The following is a 25,144-nucleotide window of genomic DNA, read 5'->3' as shown; positions in this document are numbered from 1 at the left end:
CTATTACAACATACTTCAGAACCTTAGATTCTTGTTGGACTGGAATAATTAGAATTATATACTTTTTTGTGTGTCTGACGGAGTTAACCCAAATCAAGTTTCAAAGGGAAACATGTGAATTTGTTCAAAATGTTTTTCTATGTAGAGCCCGCACCTTTACATGGTTAAATAGCTCAGACCTTTCTCTACATGAATATACAACTCTAATCAATATAGTGTGCATTCTCAAAATATAATATTAAAAAGTGTTTTGTCCCGACTCTCAAGAATCAGTGACATGACATGATATACAGGTATATAGTACTGTTACATTTGTGACATATACGATATGCAAATATACAGTAGGCCTACTGTTACCCATAGATCCTAACAGAGAATATATACATATGATGGGGAGGCCAGTTTCGAATAGCCAGTTTCGTGATGTCACGACCCTTCCCTCTGTTATAGTGTCCTTGTCTACGTCTCGGAAGCGGTGGGTGTTGACAAGCTCGGTGTCACCTGGTCAGCTGATCGCGGCTCGCAGTAAAGCTGCTCGTAGTGCAGTGCAGCCACTTTAGTTAGCCAGCCTAGCTACATGTTTGTTACTACTGGGTAAGGTTGCAACGTCAACACAGACATCCAGCCGACGACTTATTATCGGTAGTTATTCAAAGCCTTTCTGCGATTGAATCACTCTACAAAAAAAAAAGAACCCACTTTGCTTTGGAACCGCGAAGTTGGCCTATAATAACGACGTTGTTTCAAGCTTGGCCCTTTTTCTGAGTGGAAAAGGGTGAAGTCGGTGTCTGTCTGCATTGCAGCCCCAGTGCTGCTGCTGCTGATGGAATTCAAACACACAACAATGGCGACTCCCAGTCCTGGTAGTAACAACTCAACAACATCCTCCAGCAGCCACAACAGCACTAACAACGCAGGATCGACAGCAGCACACCACCACCAGTCCCAGCCTCAACACATCACGACCATGAGCAGCATGCAGGGTAAGAAGCGGCAGGAGGGGATGATGTGGGACATTGTGTGTTTGGACAGTGAAGGTTAACGCTAGCAGTGCTGTAGCCGTGGTGGGGGAGGCTCGGCGGGCTACTCCCTGGATCATCGCAGATATTCCTCTCGTTAGTTACTAACCACCGCGAATACGTTAACGTTAACCCTACTACATTATTTATTTCGTCTTCTTCAGCGACATGCCACCGTGTAGAGTGTTACAGCAATCGGTATAATTTACACTATTATCTGATTATGTGTTCACTCGACACCAGTAGCAGTAAGGAACAATCTACACTAAAACGGTATTTAAATTGTGTTTTCCCCCCAATGATTGCGGGCAGTTATATGTCATTTATCTATAAACACAGACTACTGTCTGTCTGTCTCCCCGAGCTGCAAATGGGAGCATCATCAACGCTTGATTTGTGACGTCATCAAGGAACACATTGGAGACGAGGTGTTCCATTGACTGATTGATTGATTGAAAACTTAATTAACAGATTGCAGAATGGGTACAATACAGTACAGCTCAATACACACAATTGTTAAGGGGATGCAGACCAGAGAAAGACTTTCATCGTGTTTACATCAGGGTCCCCCATTTTCAATTCATCAGGACATTATGACATACATGACATACAGATAGACAGTACTGCTACATCTATACATTTATGACAATCAATTAGTGGCTGACTTTGTGGGCTACTACGGTTTGATACTACGGTATCACAAACGGTACTGTATTTGCAAATCTGGTATGTCATAAATGTATAGATGTAGCAGTACTGTCTATCTGTATATCATGTACGTCATATGTCCTGATGAATTGAAAATGGGGGACCCTGATGTAAACAAGACTAAAGTCTTTCTCTGGTCTGCATCCCCTTAACAATTGTGTGTATTGAGCTGTACTGTATTGTACCCATTCTGCAATCTGTTAATAAAGTTTTCAATCAATCAATTGAGCTATAGCCTATTAAACCCACGTTTGTTTTATTTAAATGTATGGTTTGCAGCTCTGAATCAGAAAATGTGCCCATAGGCCTATATCCCAGTAAAATCACCATGGTTACTGCCACACAGTGTCCTAGGTGTTATTCCATTATTTGCTGTCTATGGAGCAGCTCCAGGATGTGTCTCTTGATGGCATCGTCACTATAATCTTGTTCTCTATTCAACGTATCTGGAAGGCAAACTTTACCGAGTAGCCTAACCTCAGCAGTTAGCAAATCTATTGTTAAACTGATTTTCTTCCTTATCAATTTGTGATCACGGAACGGTCTATGGAATGAGCTTACTAAAACACTAATCTGGAGCATGCATCCTCTTTAGGGCTTGTCATATTGCATGCATTTACCAAAAAAAAAAGTATCATGGGTAGTTTGACGTTCATTACCATGGTACTACTGGCCATTGTATAAACCATGGTGATGCCATGTTAAATGGCATGTATCACCATGGTACCACACTTTTGTACTAAATATTAATATCATGCCTAATCCAATTTAAACCGTGATGCCGATGGTATTCCCATCATGTTCCGGTCACTTCCATGATCCATCACTGTATTAACAAAGAATTATGGAATTACCATGATACATTTTTGTAAGGGATAAGCCCACCACTATTTCCCACCACTACTAAACCAATGCATACTATAATGTTGTCAATGTCTATTTTAACTTACAGAATCCAACACCTGCTGGAGATGTCAGAGTGATACAGGTAGCTACACTTCATTGATCTAGTAGAGTAGGCTACAGGTAGCTAGCTATAGCTAGCTACACACTTCATTGATTTAGTAGTAGAGTAAGATATGGTTTAGGCTGCTACTTGTCAATTTTTATCACAAGTTATTTATTATTAAGCATGGCATGACTTGGGGAGAATATTTTTCTTTGTAAAAGATAAAAGAACCTTTGGAAGGCAGCATATCTTTATCTGTAGTCATTATCAGAGCTCTGAAGGAGAAGATCCATGCTGAGAACAGCCTTACATGTTGCCGTACACAAGGAAGGAGGAAGGAGCAAGCATCACTCTTAGATACACATAAAAGATAAACAATTGACTAATATATATATATATATATATATAAAAATTTATAATAATAAAATAATATAGTTTATTTTTATACAAATATGAGAGTTCCGCACCTTCCTGCTTCCTGTCCTAACAAAGCACACCAGTGGATACGTCTGAAGACCCAGCCCTGGCCCCAATGGCCAATACAGACATGCCACTGTGTGCAAGTCGGAGAAAATGCTGTATACTGACTGACGGCTCGTCTATTCATATTTTAGACAAGGCCAATTAGCAACCACGTGTGTTAAACTATTATGATAAATAATGAAGGCCCTGTTCATATTAATAAGCTTAGGCACCAATATTGCACAGCTGGTCAGCACTACAATTGTTTTCACATCTTCTTTTTGGACAAGGGATGATGAACAGGGAGATGTAACATCATTGTAATAATAATAATAATAGATTTAATTTGTAATGCGCTTTACAGTTGCGGGGCAACTCTCAGAGCGCTACAGTTAAAGGGACTTAAAAGCTAACGAGAATAAAGGAAATTGTGGGCTCATATTATGTGGAGCTTCAGCTAGTTTGACATTTGCAGTTCTAAGATGTGAGATATGAATTGATTCCTACTGTGTAATCTTCTGTGTTCCTTTACGTTCCCTGACAATCTTCTCCTTACCCCAATGCTAACTAATGACACCTAACTCCTGACTCGATGCTGAATGACGGTGAGCTGTCCCAAGAAGCCTTTTATTGAACCATAATGTTTTTCCTCGTCAACCTCATTTAATGGATGTGATTCATAATCATTCCTCGGACCCCTTTTTATTGTCATCTGTTTATTTGCAGGTTGTTATTTTCCACTCCTATTAGTTCCTCTGTTGAATTTGTTACATTTTCTGACGTGCCTTATGATCACATTCACTCAGTGTCGTCGATGTGCGTGTGCAAGCATTAACTGTACAAATGCATTTAACCCCGTGGTGGAATGCTGTAGTACTGTTATGTTATGCCAGTTCATGGATGCAAGGCCAATTTATGTGATTGGTGAACATGAAACTATGAACGTGAAAATATCGACCCACAATAGCAAATGTGACGCGGCAGGATGGCTGCCAAACAGAGCTGTTGCCATTTGGTCCATAAGCGGAGGTCCCTCGGAACTCCAGGAGCACGTTAACAAACCACGTCATTCCCTTTGGTCCGGGTGGCTAAAAGTGAATAGAGAACTCACAAGGGGGGGGGGGGGGGGCACCTAATAGGCTGAACTAAGTCTCTTATAGTTTGGATTGTGAATGTTCCCGCCGCGGTGTCAGCGACACGCTCGAGTTTAAAAACCAATATTTCCACTAACAAATTTAGGAAAAGCCATGAAAAGATGACACGCATGGAAGGTGAAATATGAAGAAAGTAAAAGCTGTCTTCTCACCTCTAGGGTTTCAGATAAACCTGTCTGGAGCTCCCCCAAGTAAGCCAACCCTCTTTTGCTACACAGCACCAACAGTTCTCAACCCTTTGTTTCCGCCTGACAGTCTGGTATGGGGGAGTCTGTCCTGTTGTTCTCCAAACTAATCTCAAGTGTAAGAGTTGGTGGGTTCTGGTAGGCTTGTGCCGGTAATGTACTGGTTAATGTGGTTTTCGCAATGGGTGTCTTTGTCCTCCCCTGTGATTGGATCAAGCTCTGTCCGTGGCTATTATGTCACAACCGTCATTAGCATTGACGTAGTCTGTTCGATCTGGATCGGACATGGCGTAGGCTTTATAAATGCATCTTAAAGGAACACACCAGCATTATGGGGAATATGTTTACCGTCCTCTCCAGAGTCGGACAAGAAGATGGATACCAATTTCCTCTCTGTGCGTTCATTTACATTTAGTCATTTAGCGACTTACAAATTGTGAACAAGTCAGCAGGAGGGGTACATCTCTTGGAGGGTAAGTGGTATTGTTCGTTAATTAGTGTCGAACTTGAGTGTTACACTCTAATAGTAGTATAGCCATATTGGCATGATAGGTAGTAGTGTATAAGGATAGTAACATGGTAAGCGTTCAGTAGAAAGCTATCTGGCTGCATGCTAGCCTAGCTTAGCTCAAATTAATGGAAGCGGATACGGACCAGCTAGCCTAGCTGTTTCTTAGTAGTCTGTATCTGTATTTACTAAGCTAGGCTAGCTTGCAGCCAGATAGCTTTCTACTGAATGCACAGAGAGGAAATATCTTATCTTTCTTCTTGCACATTTCCCATAATGTTGGCATGTTCCTTAAGTATCCCATTTGCTTAAAGGACCAAACCAGTCTCTTTGACATGTGAGTTCCAAGTCATTCTCGCCTTGATACAAAAATCACTGTGTGCTGTTCTTTTTTTCCATTATCTTTTACTGAAATGTTATTTTCTTTTTCTGCAAATTCACCACATAAATAGAATAAACACCACAGACGCCCGTGAAAGTCTCCACCACATCTGCCATGCTATCATCTGCGGTGCATTTGTTTTCAATTTAAGTCAAATGTGGTGACTTTCACGGTGGTCATGTGGTGTCAAGACACATTTTGAGATGCACCGAAAGCCAATTACCAGCCAATTTCTTCAGTAACCGTTATTATGAAAAATAAAAGAGTGATTATTACTATTTCTGTATCAAGGCGAGAATGACTCGGAAGCCACACGTCAAAAAGACTGGTGTGGTCCTTTTTTAACTGTGACCAACTTGGCAATATCTGAATTTCTGTCGTTCCCCCAAAAAAAAGAAGACCTAACCACTCGCCTTGGTAAGTTAGCATCAATTAGACTATGGGTTTTTAAAAGTGGATACAGGCTGGTTCCCCAGTATCTTTCTATCTATTCTCCTCGGCACAAGCCTAGGGCTAAGGGCTTCCATTGACACCTGGTTACCAAGATTGATATCTGGGCACCTCTCAACCGGCTTCCATCACTCTTCTGGTCCTACCTTTCCTCACGGTGGTAGCATACTTTCGTTGGAACTTGAAAAAAAACAAAGGTGTTATTCTTCGTCTATTAATTTAATTCCAAAAAATGCTGTAATGGAAGCTCTACCATGTTGGTTTTCAGTGTGCTACTAACAAGCAAAAAAGAAAAAATGGTGCTTGTGGTGTTGTCACAATATTGGGTTTGTTTTTAACCTTAAAAAGCAACACTGTCGAAGTGGTTTTGTTGTTGTTGTTGGCATGAGTTGCTCCTCGGCATAGCGCTGCTTGTTGAGACAAGGACGCACGCACACACACTTCCAAGTTTTCATTTCAAACAATGTTTTCCTTTCAGGCCTATTGGAATTTGAGTACACACACATTCTTGTGGTCTTGTGGGGGCAGAGCTTAGCGTAGAGTGCTTCCTTCGAATCCAAGGTGAAATCAAAGCAGTTAGCCATGTCTTTTTTTTTTTTTTTTTTTTTTAATGTCCCCCCCCCATTTTTGTTTATCGATGTGTTCTGTACACATTTCACTTAATTTTTTTTTGTTAATGCTGGGTTTTGTGGAACTTAACCCTTTCACTACCACACTACAAAGGGTTAACCTTCTCCTTCTATAGTGTGGTAGTGAACGGGTTAACCTTATATAGTGTGGTAGTGAACGGGGTTAACTGCACAAACACTCTTGCATTTAGTTTTCTTTGTATACCTTAAGTCTAATGGGTGAGTATTTCTAGGCCACTGAAAGCTTCAGAGTAGCACAGCGCTGTACATCCTGATATATGAGACTATAGTTGAGTAGATGGCACAGTATCCCCTTCAGTGAATAACTGAAAGTATATTGGCCAACTCTCTGCAATAGGCCAGTGACAAGCATAAGCCATGCAAAGAAATTAAGATCTAATAAACTTGACCTAGTATAGTATACAGCCATGGTTCTGTCACATGGTATACAGCCATGGTTCTGCCACATGGTATACAGCCATGGTTCTGCCACATGGTATACGAGCGATGGTTCTGTCACATGGTACACGAGCCATGGTTCTGCCACATGGTATACGAGCGATGGTTCTGCCACATGGTATACAGCCATGGTTCTGCCACATGGTATACAGCCATGGTTCTGCCACATGGTATACAGCCATGGTTCTGCCACATGGTATACGAGCCATGGTTCTTCCACATGGTATACAGCCATGGTTCTGCCACATGGTACACGAGCCATGGTTCTGCCACATGGTATACAGCCATGCTTCTGTGGTATACAGCCATGGTTCTGCCACATGGTACACGAGCCATGGTTCTGCCACATGGTATACAGCCATGGTTCTGCCACATGGTATACAGCCATGGTTCTGTCACATGGTATACAGCCATGGTTCTGCCACATGGTATACAGCCATGGTTCTGTCACATGGTATACAGCCATGGTTCTGTCACATGGTATACAGCCATGGTTCTGCCACATGGTATACGAGCCATGGTTCTGCCACATGGTATACAGCCATGGTTCTGCCACATGGTATACAGCCATGGTTCTGTCACATGGTATACAGCCATGGTTCTGCCACATGGTACACGAGCCATGGTTCTGCCACAGGGTACACAGCCATGGTTCTGCCACATGGTATACGAGCCATGGTTCTGCCACATGGTATACAGCCATGGTTCTGCCACATGGTATACAAGCCATGGTTCTGCCACAGGGTATACAAGCCATGGTTCTGTCACATGGTATACAAGCCATGGTTCTGCCACAGGGTACACAGCCATGGTTCTGCCACATGGTATACGAGCCATGGTTCTGCCACATGGTATACAGCCATGGTTCTGCCACATGGTATACAAGCCATGGTTCTGTCACAGGGTACACGGCCATGGTTCTGCCACATGGTATACGAGCCATGGTTCTGCCACATGGTATACAGCCATGGTTCTGCCACATGGTATACGAGCCATGGTTCTGCCACATGGTATACAGCCATGGTTCTGTCACATGGTATACAGCCATGGTTCTGTCACATGGTATACAGCCATGGTTCTGCCACATGGTATACGAGCCATGGTTCTGCCACATGGTATACAGCCATGGTTCTGCCACATGGTATACAGCCATGGTTCTGTCACATGGTATACAGCCATGGTTCTGCCACATGGTACACGAGCCATGGTTCTGCCACAGGGTACACAGCCATGGTTCTGCCACATGGTATACGAGCCATGGTTCTGCCACATGGTATACAGCCATGGTTCTGCCACATGGTATACAGCCATGGTTCTGCCACATGGTACACGAGCCAATCCATGGTTCTGCCACATGGTATACAGCCATGGTTCTGTCACATGGTACACGAGCCAATCCATGGTTCTGTCACATGGTATACAAGCCATGGTTCTGTCACATGGTATACAAGCCATGGTTCTGCCACATGGTATACAGCCATGGTTCTGTCACATGGTATACAGCCATGGTTCTGTCACATGGTATACAAGCCATGGTTCTGTCACATGGTATACAAGCCATGGTTCTGCCACATGGTATACAGCCATGGTTCTGCCACATGGTATACAGCCATGGTTCTGCCACATGGTACACGAGCCATGGTTCTGCCACATGGTACACAAACCATGGTTCTGCCACATGGTACACGAGCCATGGTTCTGCCACATGGTACACGAGCCATGGTTCTGCCACATGGTACACGAGCCATGGTTCTGCCACATGGTATACAGCCATGGTTCTGCCACATGGTATACAGCCATGGTCAGGGGTGCAGTCGTAATATGGGCGGAGGCCAAACGGTATCCTATTATTATGCAAAGTCTAGGCACTTATCACCTAGACTTTGCATAATAATAGGATGCGCGCACTTCGAAGCCCAAACGCCGTTTGACCGCGGTTGCCCAGCACTGCACCACTGGCCATGGTTCTGCCACATGGTATACAGCCATGGTTCTGCCACATGGTATACAAGCCATGGTTCTGTCACATGGTATACAAGCCATGGTTCTGTCACATGGTATACAAGCCATGGTTCTGTCACATGGTATACGAGCCATGGTTTGCAAACACCTATATTTAGAACTTCATCAAAAGCCTCTGGCCATGTTTAACAGGGACTTCTTTATTTATAAAACAGTGGCCTGTAGGCGTCTATATTAAAGGCGGCCCAAGAGTGCTTCCGCGTTTCTCTGATTGGCCACGACGCCCACGTGACCGCGGCGCGCGGCAGAGCGGCACTCGCGGAAATAGGCTGCTGCTCCGGCGAAAGAAAGACAGGCATTCTATTGCCATGCTCTAAGACGAACTCTAACCTTAACCAACTCCGAAAGAATGCCTAAACTTAACCGGCGAAAGAAAGACAGACGCTAGTTACATTTATATAGAGGGATGATAAATTAATTAAACGTAAAAAAAAAATAAAAAAAAATTAAGCGATTCGAACTTGTCACCAACTGACCGCAGGCTCCACAGCAAGCTGAGGAACGAGTTGAGCTAACCGTCGATGTTAAAACTGAGTGACAAATGTAGGGGGATTACGAATGCATAATGCAGCGGCAACCTATGCGCCTCTGCCGCGGGGCGTGCTAGCGCGCTGTCACGTGGGCGTCATGGCCAATCAGAGAAACGTGGAAGCACTCTTGGGCTGCCTTTAATATATAAGCGGCCTGGAGGGCTGCTCTGTGTGCTTTAACTTGAAGAAACAAACCTTACGTTAACAAGGTTATGTTTTGTTAAAGACATAGGGATGGAAATCCTACTGATGCATGTTTTAATAATTAATTTGCAATGTTTTAAGTAATAAAAAATAAAAAAACACATGTAGAATTAAGCGGTTACTTTATTCAAGCATTGCCCTACTCATCATAGTATTAAAAGCATGATTTATTTGACGTGTTTTGTTTGTATTCCACATTTGTAGTGTGATGTGTTTGCTCACTGCCTTGCTCAAACCTTACCTCTCTTTATATATACGGTGTGTTTTATGTATCTAATATGTATGGTTCTTCCCCATCAGGTAAACGCAAAGCACTGAAGTTAAACTTTGCCAACCCTCCAATCAAGTCCACGACTAGATTCACTCTGAATACGGCGGGGCCCCCATTCCAGAACCCCCACATGTAAGTAGACCTCTAGAACTTGCATATTGGCCCGGCAGTGTGGCGGCTACATGGGTAGGACTCCAGGCTCATGGTCGCAAAGTGGTGGTGGTGGTGGTGGTGGTGGTGGTGTTGGAGCGCCGACTGAACTGGCATTAGTGGTGCCCCGTTATGTTGACAAGGACACCACACAGTTGCGAGTGCCGTACTTCGGATGACCGAGGTCCCCTTTGGTTGTTAAAGAACCCAGGGTGTCTTATCGCAAAGAGTAGTTAGTTCTCCTGGATATTCCCGGCCAAAGTACCAATCAGGTTTCTGACATCAAAGCCACCTAATCATCCCTCCCATTAGGGTTGTGTGCCTGCTGCCGGTGTATGACAGCCATTGAGCCCCTGCATGGCCCAGGGTTGGGTGCTACACATCACTGGTGGAGGAGGCAATTTACGCTCTATATTGTAAAGCATTTGAGTGTCTAGAAAGGCACTGTATAACTGCAATGATTCATTCATTAAGAGTTATAATGACCAGAGGTTTACTTTCTTTCTCACTTTCTCTCTTTCTCTCTTTCATACACCTATGGCTTTGGTCAGAGAGCGACTGAGGACGCATAGTATTGAGTCATCAGGAAAGTTGAAGATCTCCGCGGATCAGCATTGTGACTTCACAGCCGAGGACCTCAAGGACCTGGGAGAGATCGGGCGAGGGGCCTACGGCTCGGTCAACAAGATGGTGCACAAGCCCAGCAACCAGATCATGGCTGTGAAGGTGACTGGATGTCCTTGTTTGGCTTAAGCTGCCAGAGGATGGCACTTTCAAAACGTTTTGCAGGGGGATGTACTGACAAGGGTATTGGATTGATATTCGGTATTGACCAATACTTTTACATTTTGGACATAGGACTTATTGGTGCATTACTACTTACTATAAGACCTTTTTTCCTTTTTCTTTTCTTTTTTTACTCCACTACATTTCAAAGGAAATATTGTACTTTTTACGCCACTACGTTTATCTGAACCCATCCATTACTAGTTACTAAAAGATGAATATTTTGCATACATGCCAAAAATGTATGAAGATTATATACTTTCACATTTGAAGCCTGTCGGAGCAGCATAACTGGACCACATACCACTTTAACACAACCTTTAATCAGAGCAGCATAACTGGACCACATGCCACTTTAACATAAGATTCAGAGGTCAATGGATCGAGGTTTGAATGCTCCCAAGCACTGGAATACACAAATGTCATGTAGAATGTGTACCTTTGCTTAAGTACCAGTGTTCCCCCTACCATTACCCGCCCCGCCAACGGGACCCCCCACCCTCCAAAAAGAAAAAAGTTACCAAATCCATTTCGAGACAGACTAGCGTTGCGCGTAACAAGTCTCAGTCTCTCTCTCCTTCAAGTAGCCAAACGTTACACTATGAAAACGAACTGTATAGTTGACTTAATGATATTCTAAAATCATTAAGTCTGCTTAATGGGTGCTAGCGCGTGCACACACACACACACACACTGATAAGCCATTCTTCCTTTCTGTGTGTGTGTGTGTGTGTGTGTGTGTGTGTGTGTGCACGCGCGCCCTTCCCAAATCTGGTCTTTGGAAAGACCAGATGAGGTCAGAGGAGTTTGATAGTATTTACTGAGGATGGCCAGATAATGTTTATTTAAACTTAAAAAATTATTACACAGAGAAGCTTCAGCAAGTACAAAATGCTGCTGACTGACGAGAGAATCCCTCACTGAGGAAAACACAAAAGGCCTAACCATCATGTATCACAATGGTGATGTCAGCCAGAGATGGGGAGAAGCATGAACCTTTAAAGGACATCTCTTTGAAAGAAATGACATTTTACAGTTTTTTTTCTGATTTCTTTTAAACTAATTATTATTTTGGATTATTTAATTATTATTTAGTTATTGCACTGCACTGGCAGTTGAACTGCATTGAACTGAACTGAATTGGAAGAAAAAAACTCATAACTGAACTGGTACTGAACATTGAACTGCACTGGTACTGCTATTAAAGTTAGTTAAAAACATAATTTTGTATTTTTATTTTTTTGTTAAATCCAACGGAAAAAAAATCTGAAATCCGAAAACAGGAACATTTAAAACCGAGAAATCCGAAAACAGTCAAATTTATATCCGAAAACAGGAAAAGATAAAACGGATTTCATAGGGCCCTAGTTAACTCATTGAGCGCCGCGCTCTTTTCCCATCTTTACTCAATGGCGCCAGCATGTTCTGTATTATAGCTATGGAGACAATAGTATGGCTCATTTGACAGGCATTGTTCATAGTCCATCACTGACTAACCAGTTAATTTCTACATACTGTAGTTTGTCTGCTATTACACGCTAAACATCGCCCCTTTCCAAAATAATCCAGTATTTTTTCATAGATCGCGAGATATGACGCGTTATATGCAATATGCCCAAATCGTTCTGGTTGATCACCTGAAACCCTAAATACTTCAAAATCAAAGGTATATACCATTTACATATGTGTCTTCACAAAATCATCAAGGGGGGGGGGGGGTAAAATGCGATCGTTACAAAAGGCATGGTTTAGGTCCGGTAAAATACAACACTGTGATCGGTACAGAAACATGTTTCAGGTTTGGTAAAATAGACGTAGAATATACCTTACCTTAGCCAGAAGGTAATCCAAAAAGAATGATCCCAGTGATCCCATCAGCGATCGCGATTACTCGTGTATACGGGAAACTATAGGTTTGAGGCGAGAAAATCTCAGATCGATTGCTCTGCAAGAACTCCTCCCCCTCAGAGCGAGCCAGGACAGACACTGTCTAAACTAAACTATAGAGTTAAAGGTAGGCGATACTGCCACCTGGCGGTCATTGCAATTCCAACGTAGGCAGATGTGCCAGGGAGACCTAGGGAGCTCCGGCTGAGTGTATAGAACGCGGATCAAAGGAAAAAGATCAAAAGATAAAAACCCGAGATTTCTCAGGTAAGGCGCTCAACCGCTGGTGGCGAAACCTGACTTTTTAGGGTTAAGGTGAGTTAATAAATTCACTCTGAAAATCTGCTCCGCTTTGATAAACTGGCTCTTCGGTCAGAGTGTCCAGTGTGCACTCGGAGTCCTCGAATTTCCAAACAACTTGAGTGCGCTCTCTCTGACACTGGTTGTAAATAGTTATGAGTGTTGTATGTGCCTCCCTGTATTGTAAATAGTTCACATGTGTGTTGAACTACTGTATGTATAATTGTAAATAAGTAAATGTATGTGTTGTAAATAAATATTGTTAATATTTATTTACCTAATTTATGTGAAATTGTTTAATTTCAGCTCGGTGTAGAGAAATGCACCGATACTAACAACCGCCTTACTGCGCGCGTCTATGACGACACTGTTGACACCACGTATCCATGACACCTGCGCCCCGCGACAACACTAGTAGTTTCGGGGGGCCAGCCACCCCCCCTGAAGAAAATCCTAGGGGTAACACTGAGTACATTCAATAGCAAATGCTTCTCTACTTTTACTTAGGTAGAATTTGAATGGAAGGTTTGTACTAATTTATCTGGATATTTCTACTTTTACTTAAGTAAAGGAACTGTTTACTTCTTCCACCGCCGTGTGCTATTATTTGTGGCACATCTGCAGGCGTTTTTAGTTCAACCTGACTTTGATCACATATTTGTGTCCAGTGTGTATTGATCTTGTTTCGTCTGTACGTCTCGCAGAGAATCAGATCGACGGTGGATGAGAAGGAGCAGAAGCAGCTGCTGATGGACCTGGACGTGGTCATGAGGAGCAGCGACTGCCCCTACATCGTACAGTTTTATGGCGCTCTTTTCAGAGAGGTAAACAGATAAAAACTGTTCATAACTGTAATGTAGTTTGTAGCTATAAGGTATCTGTTCATGTATTTCTTTGGTATATAGAATACTGATTGCTTAGGTGAGGGATTTTCAAATGCTGATGATATCCCTTGAAAGAGGAATGTCACTGATTTTAAAGGTGCTATAGATAAAAGAAAAAGAATACATCCACAGGACTTTTAGAAAGGTTTGGATTAAAAGTATTGCCCCCCCCCCCCCCCCCCCCCCCCCCATAAACAAATAATTAAAATGTATCATTTAAAAATGTTTGGCAGGTCCGACTCCAGAATGAGCGTTATTCTTTAAATGTTGCGTACATGTATCCCCATCCCCCACTTCCCATTTCCCCTCCCCACGTGGAATGCACCTGATTAGATACTGTAAATGACATGCTGGTTATCTATAGCACCTTTTAAGAATACACATTTTATTCCAGCGCCCGGGACATTTCAGTCGATGTCCTCTCCTACATCTAGAGATCAGAGCGAGAGCTTTTTTTTATTTATTTTTTATTTTTTTTGTCACCTGTATGTAAAGTCTAGGGCCGCTCCTCAGACGATGACCTGGCAGGGTTTAGGGCTGAATGATGCGGCCGTATGATTCAAATGGAATTGGAGGAAATGGAATCTCTTTTGGATCATTATTCATTTATTTTCATTGGGGGGAAAAAAGGATTAAAATGATGATGGGATCTTCGCGGGGGGTCTGTACCAAACAAAGACGCCTCTGCTGCGTCACATGGCGTATATCTTGATACTCATTTTGCTTTGATCAAATCCTGCAGCCCCCTGTGATTCTGATATTATCCCAGGCCATATTGTGATTTGGATTCATTTAGATGCATTGACTAAATGTTTCTACTGTATCCGCTCTTGCACCCAAATGAGGTTTAAGATCTGGTTCAGAACTGTTGGGAATACAGAAGATAAGTTATCTCGATCTTTATTCGCTTTAAGAAAGAGTGATGGATGCTCATAAATATCGACAGGGATAACTTATGAGGGGCGCAACAGTGGTTCAGGAGGTAAAGCGGTTGTCTGGTAATCGAAAGGTTCCAGGTTTGATTCCGGCTTCTCCCGGCAGTGTATCCTTGAGCAAGACACTTAACCCCTAACTGCTCCCGATGAACAGGTTGGCACCTTGCATGGTCTGTGTGTGAATGTGAGGCATAAGTTGTAAAGCGCTTTGGATAAAAAGCGTTCTGTAAATGTAAATGCAGTCCATTTATATGAATTCTTAAAAATGGCTCACACTCTCCTTCAGTGGAACTGTAATTATGTAACAAAGTTCTAGTGTTATTGCATTCTGAACTAAACCTCACTTCCTCTCCTCTGCTCTCGCTGCAGGGTGACTGTTGGATATGTATGGAACTTATGTCTACCTCGTTCGACAAATTCTACAAATATGTTTATTGCTCATTAGACGACGTGATACCAGAAGAAATATTAGGCAAAATTACATTAGCTGTAAGTATATTTACGCTGAACACACCTTTACAATTAATTAACCTAATTATCTTCTTGAGAAGCTGAAGTTGTTTTGTGTTCTTTCCCCCTTGCAGACTGTGAAAGCACTTAACCACTTAAAAGAAAACTTGAAAATAATTCACAGAGGTAAGACGGTGCCGCTACAGATATATAAATATGATCTGAGTAACGGCTGCACGTTGGGAGCTCCAGATGTGTGTTTTGTTCCTCGTACTTCAGACGGTATCATATACTGTATCATATGCTGTGATACTTGACCCGGTCTGACTTCTCTCTCTCTCGCTCTTACCCCCCCCTTCCCCCGTCTCGTCCCTCAGACATCAAGCCATCCAACATCCTCTTGGACAGGAATGGAAACATCAAACTGTGCGATTTTGGCATCAGCGGTCAGCTAGTGGATTCTATCGCCAAAACCAGAGATGCTGGTTGCAGACCCTACATGGCGGTGAGTGATTACGGGGCTGTTCTCGCTGGTATTTGGTGGAAGTTGTACAAGATGCTGCTGCTGTCGGGGCAAAGAAACCTTGTATCTCCCGACAGGATCAGCTTTTACATTGGGTTTTGAGTGGGCCCTATGGCTTTGATACTTATGTAAACCTCCGATTCAGGTAAAAACATCAACAATTATGGAAATTGGAGATATGAGGTTTTTGACCGACCGCATCAAAGAGTAAAATGATACCGGTGGCGGTTTAGCTGATTCTGTCGAATAACTTCCAACAAGCAGAGATTTGTGGATGACCTTATAGTGGTTTATGTACCATATCTCAATCACGTCTTTACGAGTGCATATCCTTGGCGAGCCCCCACAGTGTTTATATGCAAGTGAGCAACATCATCATCATCACCACCACCAGGGTTTATTTTCTGCCGGAAGGGGGATCAGGGAGCCCCCCCTCTCCCCCCTTGAGTTTCCATTCTAAATTTGACGAGGCGCTATTGGGGCACACCTTCTGCCACGCGCACCACGACAGGCCGGGGACAACACCTTCTGCCACGCGCACCACGACAGGCCGGGGACAACACCTTCTGCCACGCGCACCACGACAGGCCGGGGACAACACCTTCTGCCACGCGCACCACCACAGGCCGGGGACAACACCTTCTGCCACGCGCACCACCACAGGCCGGGGACACACTTTCTGCCACGTGCACCACCACAGGCCGGGGACACACCTTCTGCCACGTGCACCACGACAGGCCGGGGGGACAACACCTTCTGCCATGTGCACCATGACAGGCCGGGGGCAACACCTTCTGCCATGTGCACCACGACAGGCCGGGGACAACACCTTCTGCCACGCGCACCACGACAGGCCGGGGACACACCTTCTGCCACGTGCACCACGACAGGCCGGGGACACACCTTCTGCCACGTGCACCACGACAGGCCGGGGGCAACACCTTCTGCCACGTGCACCACGACAGGCCGGGGACACACCTTCTGCCACGTGCACCACGACAGGCCGGGGGCAACACCTTCTGCCACGCGCACCACGACAGGCCGGGGACACACCTTCTGCCACGCGCACCGCGACAGGCCGGGGACAACACCTTCTGCCACGTGCACCACGACAGGCCGGGGGCAACACCTTCTGCCACGTGCACCACGACAGGCCGGGGACAACACTTTCTGCCACGTGCACCGCGACAGGCAGGGGGCAACACCACGACGGGGGAAGGCGACCGTCTTCATTCATGTCTTGTGGTTTTTTAGAGCGAAGCAGTCTGGTTCGCTCCCACAGCCGTGAGCTCACAGCCCCGGAATCCCAGCCGCACGGCTCCAGTTTCCTGTTTCCAATTGGCAGACTGGCCCCCCCGGGGCTCCTCACTGCGGGCTCTCTCTACCTTTCATGAGGTCGTCTGGAGAGGGACTCCGATGGTGCAGAGACCGCCTGCCACGCCGTCGATGAGTACAGTTGATTGTTTTTGATATATCTGGCTGCCGTGATGTGCAGAAAACGGAAGGCTTTTTAACATTAGGTCATATTTTTGGATGTTGGGATTTGTGTGAAATTCCCAGGTGCCTCGTGCTCCCGCCACGTCCTATCCGCATCCTCTCATTGTTATGTTTGATCATTTCAGCTGCTCACGATTGGAAATGATTATTTAGCCACACGTGCATGCTCTGTATGTTTTATGTGTTATTAATTGGGATCAGCGATAGTTTGCGTGACGAAAACATCACCGCTATCAATTGACTCTTAATGATTAGTGACGGGAAAAAAAGCCATTTAGCGGGTGTGTAATTCCCCTGAGTTTAGCTGATGATGGCAGCCTGCTGCTTCCTCCGTCTGGGCAGATGTGAGCAGGGCCACGCGGTGGTCGACCACTGTGCCATAAAACGCATCACTGCCGCAGTCTGTCCCACACTCCTCGGAGTGACATCATCATCTAATTCAGGGCCATGAATGAAGCCGAGACGATGCTGATCCCTCCTCTCTGCAGCAAGGCTGGCTCGAGGACTCTTCTTGTAATTTATTTACTTATCCGGGGGATGAGATTTATTTTTAGCAATGCCCTGTTTCAGACTCGCCGATGCGTATACATTCTCACCTGAGAGAGCTGCCCAGTTACACAGGCAGCCACAGTTTTCTATTGTTGGGGGGGGGGGGGGGGGGGGGGGTTATAATAAGTGCCTTGCTCAAGGGCACTGATTTGGTAGGTGTTGAATTAATAATTCACTTCACCCACTTAGAGTTCCCCTCTACTTTAGAGATCGAAACGGCGACCTTCTGACCATGAGCCCCGCCCCAGTGTTATCTCCTGTATACCCCCCCCTCTACCTTAAACCGTAGCCTCGGTGGACCTCATGCCCCACCTTAACCACCCACTGGACGCTGTGTACGACACGGTATGCCAAGTTCTTAGTGGGTACCATACAAATACATCACATTATTTATAATCTTTGGTACAGAGATGCATTTCTTTCCTGTGAAATAAGGAATATTGTAAATCTAAAGCCCTCCGATTATTAATCAAGTGGGGAAGAAAAGGGAAAACTAATAATCATTATTTGATAAGATAAGATATTCCTTTATTGATCCCATTTCACCACCCTGTCGTGCTTGACCGTGTTGGGGGGTCGCAGAAAGGTATTTCTCTGTGATTAGGGCTCACACGTAAAAAAGATTGCAGAACCTACTGCTCTAACCCCATAGGTCGAAGGAGAACCCCCCCCTACACACACACACACACACACTGACTCTTTCCTTGATCCTCTAATCACAAACTGTTTCTTCCCAAAGTTTGTCTTAACGGAAGCAACAGTCGTGATTGGAGGATCAAGAAGGGGGTGGGAGGTGCTTGTGATGGGTCAACTTACATTCTTACAAACTGGTGCATTAATACCGTCTCCGTTTGTCTGGTTGTGAGGTCATACAGGAAGTAATTGGCAGAGGTGGGTTGTTCAAGTCCTGAGGGGGGATGACAGCATGGAATCTCTGCCTGTAGGCCTGAGTGTATCATGAGACCGCTGCAGGTGATAACATGCCCAGAGGAGGAGGTTTCTTGAGATTAGATTAGATTAAAATGTATTGTCATCATACAGCACACGTACAGTACGACAAAAAAGAATTTGGCATCCAACCAGAGTGCAAATGTAACAGTAAAGTGCAATAGTAATATACAATGTACAGGTGTCTAAACCGGATATAAGATATGCAAATTAGTACTACTGAGTAATACTGCTAATCAGATGTATATGTACAGAGTTGTAGTATTGTTATGAACAGTGATACAGATAAGAGGACACTATGGTAGCAAGTCATACTGGCCAGCAGCGTAACTAGTAAAAGTAGGTAAGGCATATGTACAAATATAGATATAGTATCTACTACAGATATGTAAAAATTATTGTATGCAGGTATGTACAGACCGATGTGGATAGATATATATATGGTAAGAATATATATATATATATACAGCATTATTGTACATGCTATCATACAGAGTTATGGGTTATATGCAGGTGTATAAGTAGGTATATAAAAGGATTATATGCAGGTATATTGGTTTTCACCACCCTGTGCAGTGCTTTCCAAGGCACTTTTTCTGAGGCAGTTGGGTGAGTTTACTTTCTATGGCGCACCGGTAAAAGTTCACCAGAATCTGAGGAGACGGGTGGGTGCGCTTTCCTCCGTCTCCTCAGGAAGAGGAGACACCGGTGGACCCCCTTGACCAGTGACGAGGTGTTGACGGTCCTCGGAAATGGAATGGACTCCCAGGAATTTGAAGCTGGAGACACGCCGCCCTCCGTCCCGTTGACACGGGAGTGTGGAGCGTGCCAGCTCTAGTCTCTCTGAAGTCCATGACGAGCTCCTTGGTTTTCTTGGTGTTGAGGGCCAGGTTGTTGTCAGCACACCACGCCGCCAGGTGCTGGACCTCCTCCCTGTAGGCCGACTCATCGTTGTTTTTGATGAGGTGTTGGTGCCATCAAGGGAGCACGTAGACCAAACACACATGCTGTGGCAGGCTTACTGTTATGGACACCATTGTTATGTTTGTTGTGATTTGCGTTTGCTTAGTTTTATTTTAGTTTAATTTATTTTTATTTTTATTTATTTTTAATCCCATGCCTCACTTGTCATCCACAGCCAGAGAGAATAGACCCCAGCGCGTCCCGACAAGGCTACGACGTCCGCTCAGATGTATGGAGTCTGGGCATCACACTGGTGAGTGGAAACATCTATTTTGGCCAATTTTATGTTTTCTTTCAAAAGAAAAAATATATATACATATATTTTATACAACATATAGACAAACAGCAACAACACAAAACCAAAAAAGGAGGGGGGGGGGGGGGCGTGCAAGGGCGACGCCTAAAAACCTGCAACAACATCCGATAATTGCATTCAGACTGGTACATCTGGTAAATTAATTAGTATTTACATCCTATTTACATTGCATCATGGCCTATCAGGGAGCCTACAGACAGTGTCTTAGTGGCTAGTTATCCCAGTCTGTCAATAGGCAAGAATCCCTATAGGAGCAGGCTGGTTTACGCTCCTTCAAGTGTTTTGGTGGATAAGTAACTCAGTGTCCAGAGCAGGTTAACAGTGACTCAGTTTTACATTTTTTTGTATTTTTGTGTACGTAGCCACAGGGCTCCCCTCACTACGTCCTGTACTGTTTTGATTGTGTTGCAGTACGAGCTGGCCACAGGGCTCCCTCTCTACATCACGTCCTGTTTTGATTGTGTTGCAGTATGAGCTGGCCACAGGGCTCCCTCACTAAATCACGTCCTGTTTTGATTGTGTTGCAGTACGAGCTGGCCACAGGGCTCCCTCATCACGTCCTGTTTTGATTGTGTTGCAGTACGAGCTGGCCACAGAGCTCCCCTCACTACATCACGTCCTGTTTTGATTGTGTTGCAGTACGAGCTGGCCACAGGGCTCCCTCATCACGTCCTGTTTTGATTGTGTTGCAGTACGAGCTGGCCACAGGGCTCCCTCACTACATCACGTCCTGTTTTGATTGTGTTGCAGTACGAGCTGGCCACAGGGCTCCCTCTCTACATCACGTCCTGTTTTGATTGTGTTGCAGTACGAGCTGGCCACAGGGCTCCCCTCACTACATCACGTCCTGTTTTGATTGTGTTGCAGTACGAGCTGGCCACAGGGCTCCCTCATCACGTCCTGTTTTGATTGTGTTGCAGTATGAGCTGGCCACAGGGCTCCCTCATCACGTCCTGTTTTGATTGTGTTGCAGTACGAGCTGGCCACAGGGCTCCCTCATCACGTCCTGTTTTGATTATGTTGCAGTATGAGCTGGCCACAGGGCTCCCTCATCACGTCCTGTTTTGATTGTGTTGCAGTACGAGCTGGCCACAGGGCGGTTTCCCTACCCAAAGTGGAACAGTGTGTTTGACCAGTTGACGCAGGTGGTGAAAGGAGACCCTCCGCAGCTCAGCAACTCTGACGAGAGACGGTTCTCCCCCAAGTTCATCAACTTTGTCAATCTGTGGTAAGAAAATGTCGCTGTGAAAACATCTCCTACATTATGCCGCTGTGTGTTTATCTAGAGCAATCGTTCCTAAATTGAGGTCTGGGGAGTTACATCTCTCTTATTATTTCATTCATCAGAAGTTGTCACAATGACAGAATGTGTACGGATAACTTTTCTAGGTGTCGCTCTCCCCGCTGACATATCCTCACCAACTGTATAGACAGTTGTGCAAATATGTACTTTTCAATTCCGTACAAATTCTGAGAATTCTCGGTTGACTGATGTCATTATATTTTGGTGACTAATCAAAGCAGACATTTCATCAACATGTCTTGAAATGAAATCATGTTTCCCACATTGTTGTCATTCTGCAACTGAATACAGTCATGGAAATCTAAATATCTTGAATATAGGGCTTATTCACACACCAAAGCGTATTTGTTATAATTCGGCATGCAAAAATCAAGCATAGAGAAGCATGAACGAAAAAGGAACAATTGGGTAAAACCATAATGACCAATTAAATCACATTAACTCATTCAGCGCCAGCTATTAGACAGGGCCTGTTGTAGCAATGCCACGCTTTAAAAGATAGGAGTGCGTCACCTTGTTTGTAGAGCTATAACTATATTCTATATTATAGCTATGGATACAATACTATGGCCCATTTGACATCAACTATCTATCCTTCAGTATGTGAAGAATAATGAATTTTTTCATCCATTGGTGAATATAAGTATGGTTTTAGAGTGGTCTGGGGTAATTCCCGAAAGGCTGTGTTATAGCCTCATACGTGAATCCTACTATAAGTGTTGCCGTTTCTTGCCTGGACACGCTACTGTTCCCAAATCAAATCTATATAATAGTTATTATGTTTCTTCATGAATGCATGAAAGGGGGGGGGGGGTCGTTTCTGATTATTTGATTGCCAGTAACAGCATTCGTATTGAACACTAAAAACGCTTATCAGCCCGATCGGTATAAAAGTATTGCACGATCAAGCTAAAATTTACGTCAGATAGTCCTTACCTGTGTTCGGGAGTATTCCAAAAATAATATTCCAATTGTTTGAACACCATCTGGTCCATCCGATGTCCATTTGGTCCACGACATAACCCACTGCAACATATGGATCGGGGATATTTGACACGCTTCAATGCAACGGGGAGAACCACTCGACTGGCCCGACCCAGAAAACTGTGCCCGGAGACATTTGACCGTTGCACAGGCCAAGATATAAGGTTTCAAAGGGTGCTCGATACGAAAAAATATATATAACGATCAAATAACGAGTATACTCGTTGGCGTTCAAGCGATGGCGCCCAATAACGAGTATAATCGTTGTTGGCGGGGAATGTGTTAAAGGGCAACACCACCTAAATTAATCATTTCAGTATGTTATTTCCTTGGTGTACTAGATGTTAAATGTACCCATATACTCAGAACAGAGCCATGGGTGTTCTCAGTGTCAACTATAACATCTTTCCCAATTCATTGTCTATGGAGCAGCAAAAGTGCGTTTTAGCACTGGGTGTTCTCCTTTTTAAGAGGGACAGCCCTGGTTGAAACATCTTGCTTTTGTTTGTTTGTGCCTTGAGTTTAACACATTTTTAAGATTTACTGTGCCAGAGTAAAGGAACGGTTGTGGTCACTGGTGAAGGTTCTTGTTTCACAGACATGTTCTTTGTCTCCCCCTGGTGGACAAAGGATGCATTGCCCAAACATAAGAAGGGGTGTTCTGCATTGCATTAATGTTTTTTCTTTCCTTCCTTATCCAAGCCTTACAAAGGATGATTCAAAAAGGCCAAAGTACAAAGAGCTGCTGGTGAGTCCATTATTCCTCGCATACACAAACCTTCAGGGTGTATTTATACCAATAGACCCTTTTGTCTTGTCAATGTCATCTTCTGTCTCTTCATTAGTGTAACGGAACGTAGACCAATATCAGTCACTCTTATTGTCTCGGACCAAATTCGGTCACGCCCCGTTTTGCGCGACATCCAGGCTTTTTTTTACCGTCAGCGTTTGGGAATTTCATGTCGACGGGTAGACAAAGTGAAATTATACTTATTTTAGAATATATATATCAAATTTCATGAGTATTCATCTATATTTAGTAATCTAAAGACTATTAGATATGAACCTATGTACCCATAAAAAGTGGGAATCTCTAGAATGTGCTTTGGGCGACAGTGTTTACGGAAGTGCGGGTAGCCTCTCAGGTTGACGTTATACTATAACTTACACAACACTTTCTGTTGTCAGTAGATGGCAGCATTGGTTTAAAATTAAAAATGTGAAAACTACAAAATGAATACAATTCCCAAGACCTTTAGCACAGGTCACTGGGACGCGTCTATTCTTTAACGCGATCTGAACAGCGTTAAACTATTAATGGGACCGGAGTACAGTGATCGAGAATGGTCACCCAATTATCTTAACAAAAGTGCATCATTAGCATTATGTTTGTTGTCTAAACGGGAACATAATGGTACAATTTAAGATTTGAATGTTATCTGCATATAAAGGACAAATAAAACATCGTTAATTTGTAAGAAACCTCAATGAAAACGGTGCAGGGTAAGTTATATTCGCTATTGTTATGAAAATGTAATAGAATCCTATAAAAATGTGGACGCATTTGGTCACTGTGACGTTATCTCAATACCGTGCAACCAGTGAGACGGTCCTATACATTTGACCCATGCACCCGCGACAGCTACAGTTTGTAAGGATATTCCCCGTTGACGTTTAACGCTCTTACCTGTGCTCTATCCAGAAACACGCATTCATTCAGATGTACGAGGAGCGCTCCGTGGACGTGGCCAGCTACGTGTGCAGGATTCTGGATCAGATGCCGACCTCTCCCAGCTCCCCCATGTATGTGGACTGATGGCAGGGCAAGACAACAGCCCCGACGTGAGGAAAAACGACGACAATGACGAAAACTAAAAGGAAACAAAAACAAAGGTGTAAATTTGCTTGATCCTATTATTGCAGTGTTGAAAAAGAGAAGATATGTAAAGCTTAAAAAATGTAAAAATAATTAAAATAAAAAAAAACACCATGTGCAATAAAAGTGGTGCTTATTCAGTCACGTCTGTATGATATATCAACATTCACAAACTTCTCTCTTATCTCTCTTCTCTCTCTTCTCCACAAAAAACACACATACACGCTCATATACAAGTATAATAGTAACTTAATCGATCTACCGCAGTCTACACTCATCTCTATGCGAGACCTCATCTCTAAAGTGCATAGTACAGTGATTAAAAAAAGAATAAAAACAAACAAATGTATTTATAGAATGAAATCACATGTGGAATATATGATTTGGAGATTCTTTTGATCGACATACTGGAATTGTGCTTCTTTGTGAATTGTTCCCCCCTCCCCTCTTTCATGTATGTGAATTAAAAGCATTGTGTTTGGTATCTTGATGAAACGCTTCTTAGGGTGTAAAGCAATTTAAAAAGGTTAACGCATTGGTGAGACAGTCATGTGACACGCTGCTGTCCAATCAATGCTGTGAGGCTGCTTTCCTCACTGTGCAATGGACTATGTGCTGATATATATAAAAATAAAGAGAGAGAATGAAATTATTTTGTTGGATCTTTCTGAGTTTTGAGTGTTGGTCCCTTTTTTGATTGACGATGATGTAAATAATAAAGGAACACGCCAACATTTTGCGTTCAGTAGAAGGCTATCTGGCTGCATGTTAGCCTATCTTAGCACAATGAATGGAAGGTTAGCCTTCGGGAGAGGTGTTAGTTGGACAATGCCTAGGCTAACCGGCACTGTCTGCTTCCAT

General features: G+C 43.8%; 1 protein-coding gene across 3 annotated transcripts; it reads left to right on the top strand.

The window, feature by feature from the left end:
* Positions 1-517: 517 nt before the first annotated feature.
* map2k4a (mitogen-activated protein kinase kinase 4a) lies at positions 518-24,926 on the top strand. Of its 3 annotated transcripts, XM_084329980.1 has the most exons (13): positions 518-983; positions 2,680-2,715; positions 4,451-4,483; positions 9,962-10,064; positions 10,634-10,808; positions 13,760-13,879; positions 15,244-15,363; positions 15,459-15,510; positions 15,702-15,829; positions 19,980-20,057; positions 21,200-21,348; positions 23,110-23,155; positions 24,110-24,926. In XM_084329980.1, exons 1-13 carry the CDS (start codon positions 824-826, stop codon positions 24,221-24,223), a joined length of 1,314 nt encoding a protein of 437 aa, XP_084186106.1. In that variant the 5' UTR covers positions 518-823; the 3' UTR covers positions 24,224-24,926. The 3 variants fall into 3 exon arrangements, with proteins under 3 accessions (XP_084186106.1, XP_084186108.1, XP_084186107.1); XM_084329982.1 differs by lacking the exon at positions 4,451-4,483 and having other exon boundaries at positions 9,974-10,064; XM_084329981.1 differs by lacking the exon at positions 4,451-4,483.
* Positions 24,927-25,144: the final 218 nt, after the last annotated feature.

This window comes from Notolepis coatsorum (genome assembly GCF_963971535.1).
Source record: "Notolepis coatsorum genome assembly, chromosome: 14".
NCBI lineage: Eukaryota > Metazoa > Chordata > Actinopteri > Aulopiformes > Paralepididae > Notolepis > Notolepis coatsorum.
Note: the sequence above shows the minus strand (reverse complement) of the source record. Positions and strands in the feature narration are given on the sequence as shown.

Bases quoted from the DNA above. Each gene is read 5' to 3' on its own strand.
- map2k4a (XM_084329980.1), top strand. From the start codon at position 824: ATGGAATTCAAACACACAACAATGGCGACTCCCAGTCCTGGTAGTAAC. The intron at 10,809-13,759 runs GTGACTGGATGT...TACGTCTCGCAG, and splicing joins ACCAGATCATGGCTGTGAAG to AGAATCAGATCGACGGTGGA. The intron at 21,349-23,109 runs GTAAGAAAATGT...TCCTTATCCAAG, and splicing joins ATCAACTTTGTCAATCTGTG to CCTTACAAAGGATGATTCAA.